Source organism: Pseudoliparis swirei, chromosome 18 (genome assembly GCF_029220125.1).
Source record: "Pseudoliparis swirei isolate HS2019 ecotype Mariana Trench chromosome 18, NWPU_hadal_v1, whole genome shotgun sequence".
Classification (NCBI taxonomy): domain Eukaryota; kingdom Metazoa; phylum Chordata; class Actinopteri; order Perciformes; family Liparidae; genus Pseudoliparis; species Pseudoliparis swirei.
In genome coordinates this window covers 16,590,027-16,605,158 of record NC_079405.1, presented here as the reverse complement: position 1 = coordinate 16,605,158, position 15,132 = coordinate 16,590,027, and the positions used below count along the sequence as shown (strand labels likewise).

Genomic DNA, 15,132 nt, shown 5'->3' with positions numbered 1-15,132 from the left:
AGGAGACATGCTCTTCATAAAAATATCTGGAAAACCAGTGTCAGTGATCCTCTTTACACATTTTGAATATTCCCAAAACACAATTATTGTCATGATCCAGAGTTTCTGTCTTGTTTTGTGTCCTATTTTGAAGTCCTTGTTTCACCTGCTTCCCGGTGATTGTTTAATTACAGGTAATACACGACTAAACAGGCCGACAACACAAACTAAACGGTACGACGCCACACTGGGGAAAGAGACAAACAGGGTTTACATACACAGGGAAGGTGCAGGTGATTGGACACTGGGAAACGAGACACAGATGGACACAATGAGGGCGGGGCTAGTAATCACACAGAAGGAAACAATCAGGACCACGGCAGACAATCACAGGGAGACAGATGACACAAGGACTTCAAAATAAGACACAAAACCAGACAGAAATTCTGGATCATGACAATTATTTAGTTTTGATTTCATCTTTCAGGAACACTTGAGTACAAGTATAAACATGTGCATGTGTTTACATACAAGCTACAATTGTCATTAGTGTCGATATGTTGGCTTCAGAAAAGCAGCAATAGAGTCAAAACATGCGTTGACCATGGCCACGTGTGACTGGGTTATTCTGAGGTGGGTTGTTCCTCATTTAGCTCTGCTGGGTGTTCAGCAGGGCTTTAAGATGCTGATCCAGTTACTCAACAGCAAAAGGCACACTGAGCCCATACAACCACGCCCACTTCATGACACACAGAACACACTCCTAATCCCTGACTGACAGACTCCTTGTTTCGCTGCGTCAATCTGACAATAAACCAACCGTTGATCTTTCAGGGTGGCAGATCTGAATCCTTTCATAAAGGCTTCAACATGTTGTCATTCACCAACAGCTATGTTCCTACAATGAGGAGATGATTTCAACTTGATGTTATGAGTAATTACAGAAAGATTTCCAGGGGAGAAAAAATCATCCTTTCTAAATTTCCATCTCTTGAGCATCTCTCTTTGATTGCACCTTTGTTGCTCCTGACAACATCCACAGAGTTTCATTTTCATTTTCTTGTCGATGTAGCCAAAGGATACAACAACATCTCACCTGTTCTGCTGCTGGAAGATGGCCACTGCAGCAAAGGACGTCCACCTGGGCTCAGGCCCCGATGAGGACGACGATGCTCTGTCGGGGAGCGAGTCCGACTCGGATAGCATCCTCTCTGATGACTCGGTGCTTCCAGACTACACTCCAGAGGAAACAGACGGCCAAGCGGCATCAACACTGTATCGAGCATGCGCCCGTAATGAATCCGTCTCTCTGCAGAGAGTTCTGGAGAGAGGGGTCACAAAAGAGGAGGTCACAGAGCTCGACATGAATGGCATGGTGAGTCTCATTCATAACGGTGTAAATCATAGCTCTTAATGTCAACACTCACACAGTGGAGCGGGCCGATAATTTTGTGTCTTTCAATTAAATACACAATTATTTTATGTTGTCTGAATTGATAAAAACAAGGATATAATAAGTCAAATTTCTCAGAAAATCTGATCAAACTGTTTAGAACTGTTGTCTAAACTCTATAATTGTGTGGATGCACAAAAACGAAGTCAGTGTATAGCTACAAATCATTTATATTTGTTTGTGATTATTCTATTTTTTACTTCTTTTTTACAATGAGCACAATTATTATTGATTTATTAATAATTATTTATTTTGTTCCAAACTGTCCCTTCATTTTGCATTTAAATTAAATATAAAAAATAACTTTCTTTTATCAAGTATTTCCTTCACATTGTGAAGGTTTTAGGAGCTCAGGGCTGCCCAGTAGAAGTATCACATCACCAGATGTCCTCAGTATACACAGTAGTACACACCTAGACTTTACCATGTGGTTATTTCATATACATTGTTCATTGAACTAACAGATGCTATATATAAAAATATATTTATATCGTTATCCAGATATGAAATGAGCAGTATCAGGATGTTGTCCATAGCGCCCAGCCTTAGTCTCAAGTCATTCATCCTTACCGTTGTCTATTACCAACAGAATGGCTTGATGGTGGCTTGCTGCAAAGGTTTCTTGGACATTGTATACGGGCTCCACACCTGTCCTTTTATAGACATAAACCACCAGGACAATGAAGGCAACACTGCTCTGATGATTACATCCCAAGCAGGTAAATGTATACCTACACAATAAACAAAACACAGTCAGGTTCAGAGGATGGACCAGTAGAGAACACAACACAAATCTGGTTTAATAAGACCGTATCAAATATCATATACAGCATCATGTATCTTATATAGACTGAAAACTGTACAACATAAGCACTTTGATTGTATCTTAATGCATAAAGTCCCAGCCAGCCAGTTTTCAAACGTTACACATATTCTGACATACAACTGATCTGATCTCTGAATTCTGTGTTTGTATCTGCAGGTCATGTCAACACAGTCATGTATCTCCTGAACTACTTTGCTGATATAGACACTGAAATAAAGGACTGTCGCGGTTTCACAGCACTCATCAAAGCTGCTATGACCGGCGGCAATGACGTCATGGCTGCCCTTCTTATGGCTGGTATGTGTTTCTGATGTTTGCCCGCTTGCTTTCCCATTTATGTCATTGGAGTCTTCGGCAGCCTTAACGCGTTATTTTTCACAGCACTAATATATATATATATATATATATATGGTTCTTTGAAATAAGTTTTTTTGAGAAATCATAGGTTAGGGCACTTATAAGCTAGATAGCTTCAGCCTCGACCCTTTCGGTCAGCCACTTTCTTCTTTTGTTGAATTCTGATTGTTGTATATTTTGCTGATCGAAATAAACTAAAATAAACTAAAATAAAATAAAATAAACTAAACTAAACTAAGGGGTTAAAAGGGCCCCATTTGTGAATCCCACAGAACCAAACCCACCCCGGGATGGGGTGTAGGAGTAATCACACGAGGTGATTCTCGCCAAACCGTCCCAACCCGTTGGGGAGGTCGACGATTCATAATCATACTCGCCTATGAATCGCTCCTCCCGTGTAGGCGATTCTGAACCGCCTATCGCCCACCGCTCCTGTGAGATTCACAAATCCCTGCTGCTGCTGGAAATCACTTCACTTACAGACTCTGGTTCGGGGCTGTGACGTCACTAGCACCAAAGCGCTTAGATGTCACGTGACAATGTTTCCGTGGTGACGGACAAGGTCGCGGAGATCAAGGCACTGCGCGGATGTCGGCGTGTACGTGCTGATCTGGAGTCAGTTTGGTAGGATTTGGGTATAAATAAATTATTTCATTTAAAATATGGATTTTTATTTAAAGATATTCATGTAATTTGCATGCAAAATAGGTCTACCCGAACCAGCGGACAAAAATTCAACCAGCGAACGCTTCAAGTAGCCCAATTCCGCGGGAAAACCGCGGACCTGGCAACACTGCCGTGGAGGAATCAAGCGCTCCCCTGGAGTTCTGCTGTGAGGAGCCACTTATCAGCCAATCAAAAAAAAGAAATGGGCTACACAATAGCCAATCAGAAGAAAAAAACGTATCTGTTGTATCTGGGTAACTGTAAACTGGAATAGGCTGTTGTTAATGTGATTAACGACACTTGTGCTTTTTGTGCGATGAAAAGCTAAAATATCAGTCATGAAAAAGGCTTATCGTCTCTCTACAGATCTGAATACAACCAAAAGAGAAAAACAATGAATTACTCATTTAAAATGTTTAATCAATCTAGGGCTGCAACAACGAATCGATAAAATCGGTAAGAATCGATTATTAAAATAGTTGGCAACGAATTTCATTATCGATTCGTTGTGTCGCGCGATTATTACGGCGCTCAATAAATCGATTATAATCAAAGTTGAGCAAAGCCGCGCAGGAGAAACAAGAGCGGAGTGGAGAGAGAACAGACGGAATGCTGCGTTGTGAGAGCCAATCAACGCTGAGCTGCCCGCTGTTGATGAATCTGGTGGCTGCTGCTGCTCACGTGGCGCTGGAAGCGAAGTCATTCACGTAGTCGGAGACATTCACGGAGCTAAGTGCGCCTACGGTTGACGTTATGACCCCAGACACCAGAGCGCTACATGTTGATGTGTGTGGCATTTCCACAAGAGTATAACGTAGAAAACATGGTTATTTATTCCGTGGCGGATGGCGGAAAATATTTTCCACGGAGAAAACGGAGATAAGCCCGCCCCTCACCGTATGAGGCGTTTAACCCATAAATAGCCAACTCAGGAGAGTAAAGCGCTGTCAGTCTGTTTATGACAGGGTTCATCCACATGACCAGTGAACAGGGTTCATACTGCTGACCAGTGAACAGGGTTCCCCCACATCCTGACCAGTGGGTCTCCAGGACCTTTCCATGACTTTAAACCAAATTCCATGATTAAACATTTGTGAAAACTGTCTATACATGACAAAGTGAGAAGATGTAATTTAAACTAACAATGAGAATTCCAAACATACAGTATATTTCCATGAATTAACATTTGAATAAAACAAATTTGCATTACATTTCCAATTATTTTGGGATTTTATTTTTTTTAAATGCTACTTTTTCTAGGCCTGTTAATGTGCCATTTAAAGATTCCATGACTTTTCCAGGTTTTCCATGACCCGTCACGGACCCCGTTTTGAATAAAGGGTTGACGTAAAAAATTGTTTTGTTTTTATCCGATTAATTCGATTAATCGACCAAAATAATCAACAGATTAATACGATTATCAAAATAATTGTTGTTGCAGTTCTTTCTCCGCCCACCTTTATTTCCAGGGCTCACATACACAGCTGGTGGACTCCACAAAAGAAAATGCTTTCCTGCAGTGGGGCACTGAAACAGGTCACTATGAGACCCTGTTCCTGTCTCCGCCCGCCTTTAGCTTCAGACATTATGCGGCCAAAAGCTGAGCAGTGCTGTGAAAGTTATGTCCCTGAGTGGCCGGCGCTCCCAGGACAGTAGGGTAGCAAAGGCCGCTGATAACAGTGCTAGAGAAAAAGTCACCCAGCGGATCAAAATCAGAATCAGAATCAGAAACAGGGTTTATTGCGAATAAAGAATGAGCCACTACAAACAAGCGAGAATTTTTTGGTGGAAGGTGCAACATTGGACACCAAAGCAACAATCACCGCAAGTGAGGGGAGGAGGAGGGAGGAAGAGGAGGAGGAGGAAGAGGAAGGAGGCGGGAAGAAGATAGAGGAGAGAGGAAGGTGGAAGAAGAGGTGGTAGTCCTGGGGGTGACAGTCAGTCAGTCGGGTCCATTGATATGAGTTCCCGACCGCCGTCGCTGGAAAAAGCTATTGGTTGTGGCGAGGTCGTGGGTCATGATGGATCCGCAGCCTCCTCCCGAGGGGAGGGACTCGGGAACAAGGGGGAGTGTCCAGGGTGGGAGGGGTCGGCGACAATCTTTCCTGGCCCTGCTTCAGTGACTGGGTGAACAGGACCTGGAGGGAAGGCAGATTAGCCGATAACCCTCTCGGCCGAAAGGATGATGCTCTGCAGCCCATTGTTCTTTGGCTGTGGCTGCGAGGGTGCCAGGCGGTGATGGAGGAGCAGATGATGGACTCAACGATGGTCATGGCCAGAACTGTACCCATCATCTTCCCTGGCAGGTTGAATTTCCTCAGCTGCCTTCAGGAAGAACATCCTCTGCTGGGCCTTTCTTGGAGATGGGTGGAGCTATGTTCAGGCTCCCACCTCCTGAGGTCTTGGGAGATGATGATGGGCCAGGAGCGGTAGGACTCCTGCGTCGGCGGGAGTCACACAGGATGAGAGGGGCGGAGTGGGGCTGCATTCCTCCTGAAATCCACAACCATCTCCACTGTCTTCAGAGCGTTGAGCTCCAGGTTGTTCTGGCTGCACCAGGTCACCAATTGGTCAGTCTCCCACTCTGTAGGCGGTCTGCGTCCCGCCGAGATGAGGTCCAATGAGGGTGGTGTCATCCGCGAACTTCAGGGAGCTTGACGGATCTGGTGACTGGAGGTGCAGCTGTTGGTGTACAGGAGAACAGCAGAGGGAGAGAACACAGCCTTGGGGGGAACCCGTGCTGGTGGTCCGGGAAGCCTGAGATGGTGTTTCCCCAGCCTCACGTGTTGCTCCTGCCGGTCAGGAAGTCTGTGATCCACCTGCAGGTGGAGTGCGGCACGATGCAGCTGGGGAGAGCTTGTCCTGCAGCAGGGACGGGATGATGGAATCAAGGCAGAGCTGAAGTCCACAAAACAGGATCCTGGCGAGAGTTCCTCGGGAGTCCAGATGCTGGAGGATGTGAGTGAAGGGCCAGCGTTGACTGCATAAATCTGCAGACCTGTTGCTCTGTGAGGCGAACTGCAGAGGGTCCAGGAGTGGGTCGGTGATGGTCTTGAGGTGTGACAGGACCCAAGCGTTCAAGGACTTCATGACCACAGAGGTCCAGGGCCACGGGCCTGTAGTCATTGAGTCCTGTGATCTTGGGTTTTTGGGACGGGGATGATGGTGGAGGCCTTGAAGAAGAGCTGGGCATTGGGTATGTCTCCAGGAGGTGTTGAAGATGTCGGGTGAACACCGGAGACAGCTGGTCAGCACAGTGCTTCAGGGTGGAGGGGAGACGGAGTCCCGCCTCGCTGCTTTTATGGGGTTCTGTTTTTAAACAGCCTGTGTGACCTGCTCTCTCCAGGGGATGTACGAGGGGCGTCGCTGAGTTGATGGAGGGTGCTCCAGGGGTGTGAGCCCCTGATGGGCTGCTGGGAGGAGGGTGGGCACTGATGGTCTGGCAAGCTTGCTGGTGGGGCTGTGGAGGATTGTCTCAGGACTGCTCCATTGTCTGGGTAACTGTAAACTGGAATAGGCTGTTGTTAATGTGATTAACGACACTTGTGCTTTTTGTGCGATGAAAAGCTAAAATATCAGTCATGAAAAAGGCTTATCGTCTCTCTACAGATCTGAATACAACCAAAAGAGAAAAACAATGAGTTACTCATTTAAAATGTTTAATCAATCTAGGGCTGCAACAACGAATCGATAAAATCGATAAAAATCGATTATTAAAATAGTTGGCAACGAATTTCATTATCGATTCGTTGTGTCGCGCGATTATTACGGCGCTCAATAAATCGTGGATTATAATCAAAATTGAGAGCAAAGCCGCGCAGGAGAAACAAGAGCGGAGTGGAGAGAGAGCACAGACGGAATGCTGCGTTGTGAGAGCCAATCAACGCTGAGCTGCCCCGCTGTTGATGAATCTAATTGGCTGCTGCTGCTCACGTGGCGCTGGAAGCGGAAGTCATTCACGTAGTCGGAGACATTCACGGAGCTAAGTGCGCCTACGGTTGACGTTATGACCCCAGACACCAGAGCGCTACATGTTACGATGTGTGTGGCATTTCCACAAGAGTATAACGTAGAAAACATGGTTATTTATTCCGTGGCGGATGGCGGAAAATATTTTTCCACGGAGAAAGGCAACGGAGATAAGCCCCGCCCCCTCACCGTATGAGGCGTTTAACCCATAAATAGCCAACTCAGGAGAGTAAACCGCTGTCAGTCTGTTTATGACAGGGTTCATCCACATGACCAGTGAACAGGGTTCATACTGCTGACCAGTGAACAGGGTTCACCCACATCCTGACCAGTGGGTCTCCAGGACCTTTCCATGACTTTAAACCAAATTTCCATGATTAAACATTTTGTGAAAACTGTCTATACATGACAAAGTGAGAAGATGTAGTATTTAAACTAACAATGAGAATTCCAAAGCATACAGTATATATTCCATGTAAATTAACATTTGAATAAAACAAATTTGCATTACATTTCCAATTATTTTGGGATTTTATTTTTTTTAATTACTTTTCTAGGCCTGCTAATAGCCATTTAAAGATTCCATGACTTTTCCAGGTTTTCCATGACCGTACGGACCCCGTTTTGAATAAAGGGTTGGAAAAAAAAAATGTTTTTGTTTTTTTATCCGATTAATCGATTAATCGACAAAATAATCAACAGATTAATCGATTATCAAAATAATCGTTAGTTGCAGCCCTTTCTCCGCCACCTTTATTTCCAGGGGCTCACATACACACAGTGGACTCCACAAAAGGAAAATGCGCTCGGTAGTGGGCACTGAAAACAGGTCACTATGAGACCCTGTTCCGTCTCCGCCGCCTTCGTATGCGGCCAAAAGCTGAGCAGTGCTGTGAAAGTTATGTCCCTGAGTGGCCGGCGCTCCAGGACAGGGTAGCAAAGGCCACCGCTGATAACAGTGCCAGAGAAAAAGTCACCCAGCGGATCAAAAACACATTCGGATTCAGATTCCCTCGTGACCCCCAGGACAACGGGGCTTTGGACCACATGGTGCGCATCACCACGAGTGTCCACAGTCCCCTGATTTCAACAGAATGCCGTCCACTCTGCCCTACAAGCCCTACTGAGGTCGGGAAGAGACGCATGGCTGTGCCAGAGCTAATGAAGAAACACCCAGCTAAGGACCTAGAACAGAACTCAGTGTGCCACAGCAACGGCTCAGTGTCACACATCATTCCCACAATCCAGTCTGCGGAGTCTGTTCCTATAACGTGCTGTGCCGAGATGGAGCGGCGAGGCAGCATGCTCTCATTGGCTTCCACCAAAGTTACGACCACATTCATTTCCCGCACTATGGCGAGAAGGAACAGCGTGTTCCCATCAGCCTGCATCCCCAAAATCGATGTCAGCAGGTCTTCAGACGCAACGCCAAAGAAAGAAAAGAAGAAGAAGACGAAGAAGGTCAAGGGCTTCTTAGAACTACCCATCTGGAGGGACAAGGAGATCAAGGATGAGAAAAAGAAGGAGAAGAAGAAAGCTGAGGAAGAAAATGCAGAGAAAGAGAAAAAGACAAAAAGAAGTGTCACGGGAGTATTAGGGTGGACCCAAATGCACGACTCAGGAGACAGAACTGGAAAATAATTAACTTTACTCCAAGTACCGGCAGGAACAAAACAGACGGGAACAGATAAATACACTTTGTAACGCTGGAAGGCTTGGTCAAAAAGAACACAAAACAATCTGGCAGAGGACAAGTGAGGGAACTTAAGTAGACGGGGACTAACGAGGGAATGGGCAACAGGTGAGATGGGCATGAAGACCAGGTGAAGGTAACGAGGGAGTGATCAGAGGCAGGTGAAGGGAGTTGGACTGACGAGATGGGAAGCAGGGAGACAGAGCAGCTTCGATCGACGATCCCGGCTGCTTGGCGAGACAACGCAGTCATCTTCCTCCTAGAGAGAGACTGTGGAGCTGATTTTGCGCGAGTTTTTGCTGGATTTGGAAGTTTCTGGTGCGGCTTAGTTGGTCAGACAGGAAGAGAGGTAACAGGTGGTCACAGTCGACCCAGAAGTTTGACTTTTACGCTTCAGTCAGGATGGCTGGAGTAGAGGAAGATAGTGATAGCATGGCGCTAAGTGGTAGAGAGGCAAGAGGCAGGAGGGAGAATGAGTGGGAAAAGACAAGGAAGAAGAAAGAGGGGAAAAGAGAATTTGGGTGAAACCGAGAGTGAAGAAGAGGAAGTTGGAGAACCAAAGGCAGAACTACTGAATGTAGTGATACGATTTGAAGGAGAAGGAGGAGTTAAGAAAATTGATCCATTAAAGCTGACTAAAGTAATTAGAGCACAATTGGGAGAAGTGAAGTATGCAAGGGTCTTGGGAGATGGCAATCTCTTAATTGGGTGCAACAGTAAGGAACAAGTTGATAAGGCAAAAACACTTGCTGTGGTTGGACAGATAAAAGTGCTTAAAGTGGTGAAAGTGGGAGAACAGAGGCAGAATGACGCTAGGGGAGTGATATCTGGAGTACCCTTGAGTATGAATATGAAGGATCTGGTGGCGAGCTTAATAGTACGTTGCGGAGCAGTTAAGAGTGCTAAAAGAATGACAAGAGGAATAGAGAAAAAGGAAACGGAAACAATTTTGGTAGAGTTTGATGGAAAAGACATTCCTGCGGAACTGTATTGTGGATTTGTGAAATACAGAGTAAGGGAGTTTACACCAAAACCAGTGAGGTGTTTCAAATGTCAGGAATTTGGGCATGTGGCAAAAGTGTGCAGAGGAAAGATAAGGTGTGCCAGGTGTGGAGGAGAACATGAATATGGAAAGTGTGGAGAAGGAGTTCAGCCAAAGTGCTGCAACTGCGGTGGGAGACATAGTGTTGCGTATTGGGGATGTGAAGCAATGAAGCGAGAGGTGGAAGTCCAACAAACAAGAAGGAAAGGAAATGTAACTTATGCAGAAGCAGTTAAGTTGGTGAGGCAGGAGAAGAAGCCAGAGGAGGGTATCAATAAAGTCCAAATGGCAGTGGAAGCAGAAAGAAATGATAAAGTCAGGGTACGGGCAGAGAAGGAGAAGATGGTGACTTTCATAGCAGGGGTGATAAATGCAACTGCTGAGGTTAAGTCAAAAACTGAAAGGATTCAAATAATTGTTAAAGCAGCAGTTCATCATCTTGATATGATAGGTTTAAAATGGGAGGAAGTGAGAGACCGTCTTAGTGTACAGGCAAGCCAGCATGCATGTATTGGGTGATAATCATGTTAATACTTCAATGGAATGCAAGAAGTTTAATTTCCAATGGGCAGGAGCTTAAGAAATTTATAGATAGCAGAAGGGAGAAACCAGATGTCCTGTGCATACAAGAATCGTGGCTAAAGCCAAGATTGGACTTTGTAATAAATGGGTATGTATCAATTCGAAGAGATAGGAAAGAAGGACAAGGAGGGGGCTGTGTTACTTTTATAAAAGAAGGGATTCCCCATAGGGTACTGGGTATAGGGCAAGAAAGGGAGTATGTGGTAGTTGAAGTTTGGAGTGATAGGAAGAAATTTGTGGTTGTGAATTATTATAATCCATGTGTAAAACTAGATTTGAGAGAATTGGAAGAAATAGAAGGACAAGATCGGACAAGTATAGTATGGTGTGGGGACTTCAACGCACATAACACATTATGGGGGAGTGGAAGTACGGATGGCAATGGACAAACTATAGAAGAACTATTAGATGTTAGGAATTTAGTCTGCATAAATGATGGGAGTAAAACCAGGATTAATGTCAGCACAGGAAAGGAGTCTGTGCTGGACCTAACACTAGTGTCAAGTAACATTGCGGCAGTGTGTGATTGGAAAGCATATCATGAGGGAACTATAGGCAGTGATCACTACCCGATATTTTGTAAAATAAATATTCGTATGTCAGTAGTGGAAGAAGCCAGGGGTGAAAAATGGGTCTTTGGGAAGGCCAACTGGAAGAGATTTAAGGAAAAGAGTGATGGGCATCTGAGTAAGATTAATGGTGATATGCCTATAGAAAGCCTAAATGATATGATCGTAGAAGGCATTAGGGCAGCTGCTCTAGAGTCCATCCCAAAAAGTAAAGGAAAAGCAAGCAGAAAAGCAGTACCATGGTGGACCAATACTTGTAAAGAGGCGGTTAGAAATAGAAACAGGGCATTCAAGTTAATGAAAAGAACCCATAACTATCAGTATATGATACAGTTCAAGAAAGCTCAGGCATTAGTGAGAAAGACAATAAGGCAGGCAAAGAGGACATACTGGAGGAAGTTTTGTGAGACAGTTGGAAATACAACACCAGTAGGAGAAATATGGGGAATGATTAGAAAGATGGGAGGGGACAGAAGAGAGTGGAGTTATCCTGTACTAAAAGATGGAGAAAAGGTAGCGGTGACTAATAAAGAGAAAGCTGTTATGTTGGCTAGTACATTTGTAAAGATACACAGCAATAATAATCTGTCTGAGGAAGGGAAGCGAACTAGAGAGGAAACAAGATGTACACATAGGGAGGCCTTGAGGAAGAAGGAGGATACTGAAGATGAACTAAGTGTACCATTTACAATAGGGGAGCTAACAAGAGCAGTTGCTAAAGCTGGAATGACTGCCCCAGGAAATGATGACATATGTTACATTATGGTAAAACAATTAAGTGGAGAGGGGCTGAATAAATTGTTAACATTGTATAATAAAGTGTGGGAGGAAGGTAGCATACCAGCAAGGTGGAAGGAGGCTGTGATTGTCCCTATAAGGAAACCAGGGAAAGATGCCAGTAACCCATCAAATTATAGGCCAATTGCGCTAACGTCGAATATATGCAAACTTATGGAACGGATGGTAAATGAGAGATTAATGTACTATGTAGAGAAACATCGGATACTAGTAGGGTGCCAGAGTGGATTTAGGAAAGGTAGGGGAACCTTGGATTCAATCCTATGTTTAGAAGATGAGGTAAGAAAGGCACAGGTTAACAAAGAAACTGTGGCAGCAGTGTTTTTTGATGTAGAAAAGGCGTATGATATGCTATGGAGGGAAGGGCTATTGATTAAAATGCATTCCATAGGAATTGGGGGGAAACTGTTTAATTGGGTTAGGGAATTTCTAGATAAAAGAACTATCCAGGTAAAAGTAGGGACTGAAAGATCAAGAACATTTGAGGTAGAAAATGGGACACCACAAGGGAGTGTGGTAAGTCCTATTTTATTTTGCATTGCAATAAATGACATCTTTGGAAAGGTCTCACCAGATGTGGGAAGGTCACTATTTGCAGATGATGGGGCTCTATGGAAAAAGGGTAGAAACTTGGAACATATTGTTAAAAAATTGCAAGAAGGGATAAAGCAAGTTGAACTGTGGGGGAAGAAATGGGGATTCAGATTTTCAGCAGAAAAAAACGAAAGTAATGCTCTTTACAAGACGGAGAACCAGAGGAAACTGTCAGCTGAAGCTGTATGGGAGCAATTTAGAAATAGTAGAGACGTTTCGTTTCTTAGGAGTACACTTTGACAGCAGATTAACATGGAAGGACCACATTAAAAACGTTAGCGATAAGTGTAAAAAAGTAATTAATGTATTGAGATGTCTGGTAGGGTTGGACTGGGGAGCAGAGGTTGCATCTCTACTGCACATGTACAAAGCTTTAATTAAATCCAGATTAGATTATGGTAGTGTAGCATATGGGTCAGCTTCAGAAACCGCACTTAAGCAGCTAGATGTTATCCAGGCCAGGGCCTTGAGAATCTGTATAGGGGCAGTAAGAACATCACCTGTGTGCGCCATCCAAGTAGAGACCGGAGAAATGCCACTGGGTCTTCGCAGAAAGCAACTGCTGGGTAATTATTGGGTAAATTTGAGAGGTCATGAGCGTAGTCATCCAACTAAAAAAGTACTGCAGGCATGTTGGGAAAGGCACAAAGTGCCAAAGACGAGTTTTGGCTGGATAGGAGAAGCAGCAGCAAGAAGCCTAGGAGTCTCTGAGATAGAGCTTATCCCTACTGTCATTTGGCCAATAACTCCTGTGTGGTTGCTGAAGGAACCAGAGGTAGACATGGAGTTGCTGCAGATTAAGGTAAAACAAAAGAATCCTGATCTAGTGAGTGAGTTCTATGAGTACACAGCTGGAAAATACGTAGAGCATGTGCAGGTTTTCACTGATGGATCTAAAGATCCAGTTGCAGGCAGTACAGGGTCTGCTGTTTCAGTCCCGAGCAAACATTATGAAATATACAGACGCACTTCGGATTTTCTGGCTGTGTATTCAGTTGAATTGTATGCACTTGTCTTGGCATTAGAATGGATTGAGAAACAAAGACCAGGCAAAGTCCTTGTGTGCAGTGACTCCATGTCGGCACTCGCCAGTCTGAAGTCGGGTCTGTCCAAAACGCGACAAGATCTACTGTTTAAAATATTGACAATGAGCTCAAGAGCAGTGGAGCAAGGCATTGAAGTAGTATTTTTATGGGTGCCGGCTCATGTAGGTATCAGAGGGAATGAGAAAGTGGACAAGCTAGCCAAACAAGCACTAAAGGAAAACAGAGTACAAGTAGATCTTAAGTTATCAAAAGCAGAGGGAAAGGGCATCATCAAGGAAAATATCAACAGGGTGTGGCAACGTCAATGGGACCAGGAGACGAGGGGGAGACACTTGTACTCAATTCAGAGTAAAGTGAGGGGGGTAAAAGTCAGGGGAGGAAATAGGAGGAAGAAGTCACAATGGCAAGATTGAGGATTGGGCACAGCTATTTATGCAGCACATTATTTGTGATGGGGAAACACCCAACTGGACTTTGTGAGCGCTGCCAGGCACCAGAAACGGTACAACATGTTGTTACCACATGCAATAAATACAGGTCAGAAAGGAAGGTCATGTTGGAAGAAATGGAGAGACAAGGGATGAAGGGAAGCGAGATAGGGAGTATATTGGAGTGGGGGTCGAGTGGTGTGGGAAGAGGGTGTTTCATGCAATTTTTGCGAGCAACAGGACTGATGGGGAAAGTATAGTAGCTAGGAACCGGAAGATGGCAGTAATGCAACTTAAAGGATGCAAGCTGCCGTAAAACACCACAGAAGAAGAAGATGGGAAGCAGGATCTGGAATGACATGATCGTTAGTGAGACAGGATGAAAACAACTAATAAAAAAGAAGGTATGGAGCTAAACTGTTACAAGAAGGCCAAAGATAAATAGTTTCAAAATACTCTGTTTTGCTGTATGAATCATCCCTTTAACAAATTTGCTTTTTAAAAATGTGTCGAAACTCTTAACTTTTAATCAAAACGTCTTGGACATTTGCAGCAAATATAGAACCTTAACCTAAAAGTAAAATAGGTAAGAGAGTGCTCAAATGAGCACTGCAGATAATCTTTTTAGAAGAGTTTGTAGCTTTAAGCCTCTTATGACTAAAGGTAGAGGCAAATATCCTGTATTTTGAGTTAGCGGAGAAAAACAAAATGTCAGGGATATATTAAAACATATAGAATACAATAAGACTAACATTACCTTTTTAACATATATGATGCAATGTGTGAAAACCATATTTTGATTCAGTTTCCCAGGTGCTCAAGCAAGTATGGTATCTACCTCATCATCTTTGACATAAAACACAGGCACTATAAACATATAGTATGTATACCTGCATCATTGCAACCATCCTCAGGATGCTGACCTTTACCAATTTATTTTTTCTAACAACAAGAACACTTTGACGTCGTTATTTTCAACTGGGAATCCACTGGAGGCTTTTCCTGAATTGCTGGAATGTAACATCAGGTCTGTGTCTTAATGATATTATATTAGTCTTTTTTTATTTGTATTAAAGCCAAAACAGGTGACTTGATATCTACTCCTACATGCCCTCACACAAACTCTCCAC

The 15,132-nt window shown here is 44.0% G+C and overlaps 2 protein-coding genes across 3 annotated transcripts in view; one reads left to right on the top strand and one right to left on the bottom strand.

Annotated features, from left to right (window-relative positions):
- arhgef25b (Rho guanine nucleotide exchange factor (GEF) 25b) overlaps positions 1-2,070 on the bottom strand; it is a 35,655-nt gene extending 33,585 nt beyond the window's left edge. For both annotated transcript variants that reach the window (XM_056438237.1, XM_056438239.1), the window contains exons 1-2: positions 2,003-2,070; positions 1,076-1,212 (exon numbers count right to left, since the gene is read on the bottom strand). The gene's annotated coding sequence lies outside the window, so the exon portion shown is untranslated. The remainder of the gene's footprint in view (positions 1-1,075; positions 1,213-2,002) is intronic.
- On the top strand, positions 1,081-8,891 carry ankrd33ab (ankyrin repeat domain 33Ab). The gene is given in 4 exon segments (XM_056438254.1): positions 1,081-1,354; positions 2,022-2,151; positions 2,415-2,555; positions 8,014-8,891. Coding segments are annotated over 4 exon segments (1,410 nt in total). The 5' UTR covers positions 1,081-1,093.
- Positions 8,892-15,132: the final 6,241 nt, after the last annotated feature.